Source organism: Colletotrichum jinshuiense, chromosome 14, assembly GCF_051148585.1.
Source record: "Colletotrichum jinshuiense chromosome 14, complete sequence".
NCBI lineage: Eukaryota > Fungi > Ascomycota > Sordariomycetes > Glomerellales > Glomerellaceae > Colletotrichum > Colletotrichum jinshuiense.
Genome location: NC_139307.1, coordinates 264,329 through 267,142, shown reverse-complemented (window position 1 = coordinate 267,142; position 2,814 = coordinate 264,329). Strand labels below are relative to the sequence as shown.

General features: G+C 51.8%; 1 protein-coding gene across 1 annotated transcript; it reads right to left on the bottom strand.

Annotated features, from left to right (window-relative positions):
• Window positions 1-1,975: 1,975 nt before the first annotated feature.
• On the bottom strand, window positions 1,976-2,347 carry EsH8_XIV_000034 (uncharacterized protein; the record flags this gene model as incomplete). The annotated part of the gene is made up of 1 exon (XM_083273895.1): window positions 1,976-2,347. The coding sequence occupies one exon, from the start codon at window positions 2,345-2,347 to the stop codon at window positions 1,976-1,978; it is 372 nt and encodes a 123-aa protein (XP_083120560.1).
• Between the last annotated feature and the right edge of the window lie 467 nt (window positions 2,348-2,814).

The window sequence follows — 2,814 nt, the reverse complement described above, 5'->3', positions numbered from 1 at the left end:
ACTTGCCCAACACGCCGAAACGAAGTGCCACCTACCTTGGCCTTTCCTGCCCTGTCCTATTCTCGTGTGGCCACTAATTAATTAGCCCTCAAAGTTGAACCGAAACCAAGTTGTCAAGTACGCCTACAAAACACTGTCCTTCTCGAGGCTATTCCTATCTCCCAGAGAAGAGAGCACACAACCTCTTGCTATATGCAAACATCAGCGCTTCGACCCACCAGCGTTGCCACGCTCAATCATGACATGACATGACGTTGAGTTTTCTCTCTCAGTGCGGCCAGAGCAGAAACATCAGCCATGGCTCCCCCTTTTCAACCAAGGCAGCGTGACAGTATGGCGGCGCTGAGGGTCTCCTTGCTGGCCGCTACCTAGACCCAACCGCAGTTTTCGTTGGGAATGGAAAGAAGTAGTAACTACCAATTGATCAGGTCCAGACTTTTCCTCGCAATCCATCACGTAATGGAGGGTATAAAATGACAATATGGCGATATAACATGCGTTTATGCCGTCTGAGGACGGTGTGAACGCTACAGGAGGCCGTGCTGGGCCGCGCTTGTAGTGGTCCACGCCCTCCTGTGAACATGACACATGCCTTGTTTGGTTGAATCATTCTGGAGAGAAACTCTACTACCCTGCAAGCCAGTTTCTCAAACATGACACCGATGAGGGCGGCAAGCGGTTAACTCCCCCTCCCCAGCCCCCCGACTACAACCTCCAAGCCTTGATACACCAAACCACCAGAAACCACCTTGTATGTTTCCTAGTCTCGATAGCCATTCTCTTTCATGCCTAGAATGTTGTTGGGCTTGGCAGCCGTGGCTGTTCGTTTTCCGAATCCGTCTCGACCCAATCCATAGGTGGCTGTCAAGAGTGTCTTGAGCCTCGAACGGCTACACAACTTCGTGGCGATCCAGACCCGGACTTCGGCAACAGCACGAACCATGTCTCTGTTTTCTGCAATTTTATTTCCTCTCCAGTAGCAAAACCCCGCTTGCCCGGCCCAATCTCCCGTAGAATGGAAGAGTGACAGGCGGTTCGTTTTCGGTATCGGGGTTGGATATCACGCAGAGCTATGTGGGCGCCGTCTCGGGCCTTTGTCACAATGTCATCGCAAATGGCGATCTGCTCCTTATCGGGCATTTCCAACCCGACAACAACCCGAAGGTACGTGTTAGGGTCGTGGTGGTCGAAGATGGAAACGACAGTCTCGGATGAGGCATCTTCTCGGATAAGGACATCGTTGGATAGGTAGCAAAATATTCAGCCTACTTCTTCTAGTTAGGCTAGCGGAAACTACACGATAGCACCGATCAGGTGTCCGTCAGCAACTAATATCTACTTACACCAGCGTTGAACTCTCATCCTTGGTTCCATTTTCCATCCGGATTTCTTGAGTGGTATATGATTTTCCAAGTAGTAAGCCGTAGTATGGCGCATGGCCGGCATGGTCGGTATCAGAGATGACGGAGTCGGGTGAAGCATGACGAGTTGAGGCAGAATACTACTGCTAGCTGCCCTGGGTTTAATACGCGGTCCCTTTGGTGGACACTTATTTCATTCCTCCAAACCCCAAAGACGCGAGGGCCTTACCTTACCTTTGCTAGCATCTCCCGTCGATCGCGTCCCCGTCCCGCCGACGAAACGAGGGGAAGAAGTAAACCATGCGTCTCCCCTCCCTCCCCTGCCTCGGCGACCCCTCATTGCGCGGTTTCCAGTTGCAGGCGCTCTGCGCATCGCGCGTCAGTCGTTCAGTCACCTAGTAGACTCGATTTTACGCCCTGGCCAACTAATCGATGCTTTCTTTTGGTACAGCGTCGTGCCAAAGCCAGTTGCCATATCACGTTCATTGTAGACTATACAACAAAAGCTTGTCTCCTCCTCAGTGGTTTAAAAAACAAAAAGCACAGAGTACTTGGTATCATCGCGTAATTCGTCACAACGTCAAGCCATTGCTTGCCAATCCACAAAGACCTCCTTACTCCTCGTCAAGTATACGGCGAAACTTGGTCACAGCATAGTGAAGAGTAAGCAGAAACACTTCGCACAATGCATACTTGTACCAAACCAGCCGATGGCGGTTGGCGCTGCTCATCTGGTCTGGCGCCTCCTCCCTCGCAAGATCCCAGGATAAAAGTGCACTGTCAGAAGACATCCTGATGGATAAGAGAGTGGCATGGAATGCGGCGGCCGCTTTGGGGCGCGGGTTCTCGGCGCTGGTCGTGCGTGGTGCGATTGAATCGTACTGCTCAATGAAGTTGGCCACAGCCTTCGCCAGCCGCCCATCATCTAAAGCCTTATCATGGCCGTCTTCCTCGTCAATGGCGCTGGCAAGTGCCTGGCGGTGCATTTTATGCAGGCTTGCGATAACGCTGCCGAGATTGACGAGGTGGGCGGACCGTATCTCTGCCCTTTCGTGCTGCTGCAGGCTTGAGAAGAGGTATTCGTCAACTAGCCCACGTTGCTCTGGAGCCGTGAGGCTTGCAAGCTTGAGTTGCCGCCGGCGGAGGCACCTGAGATGCTGGGCCCGGGACTGGAGACATGTTGTTATAAGTGGCGTGTACGCCTGTAACGTCGGGCACCCACTTCTCGGCACCCCCACATGCTGGCACCCCAAAAATGCCTCAACACCACAACTACCCCTCAACATCTAATCTACACAACTTTACTGATTTTTATCCAATTAACCTCTTCTTTTCTATACGTCTATTTAAAGGCCTAATAGGCTAATATACCAAATATAAGGTCAGCCAGGCCTTAGATGCTATTACCAACAGTTAATCCATCAAGAAGGCAGCTCTAGAATAGGGGATACCA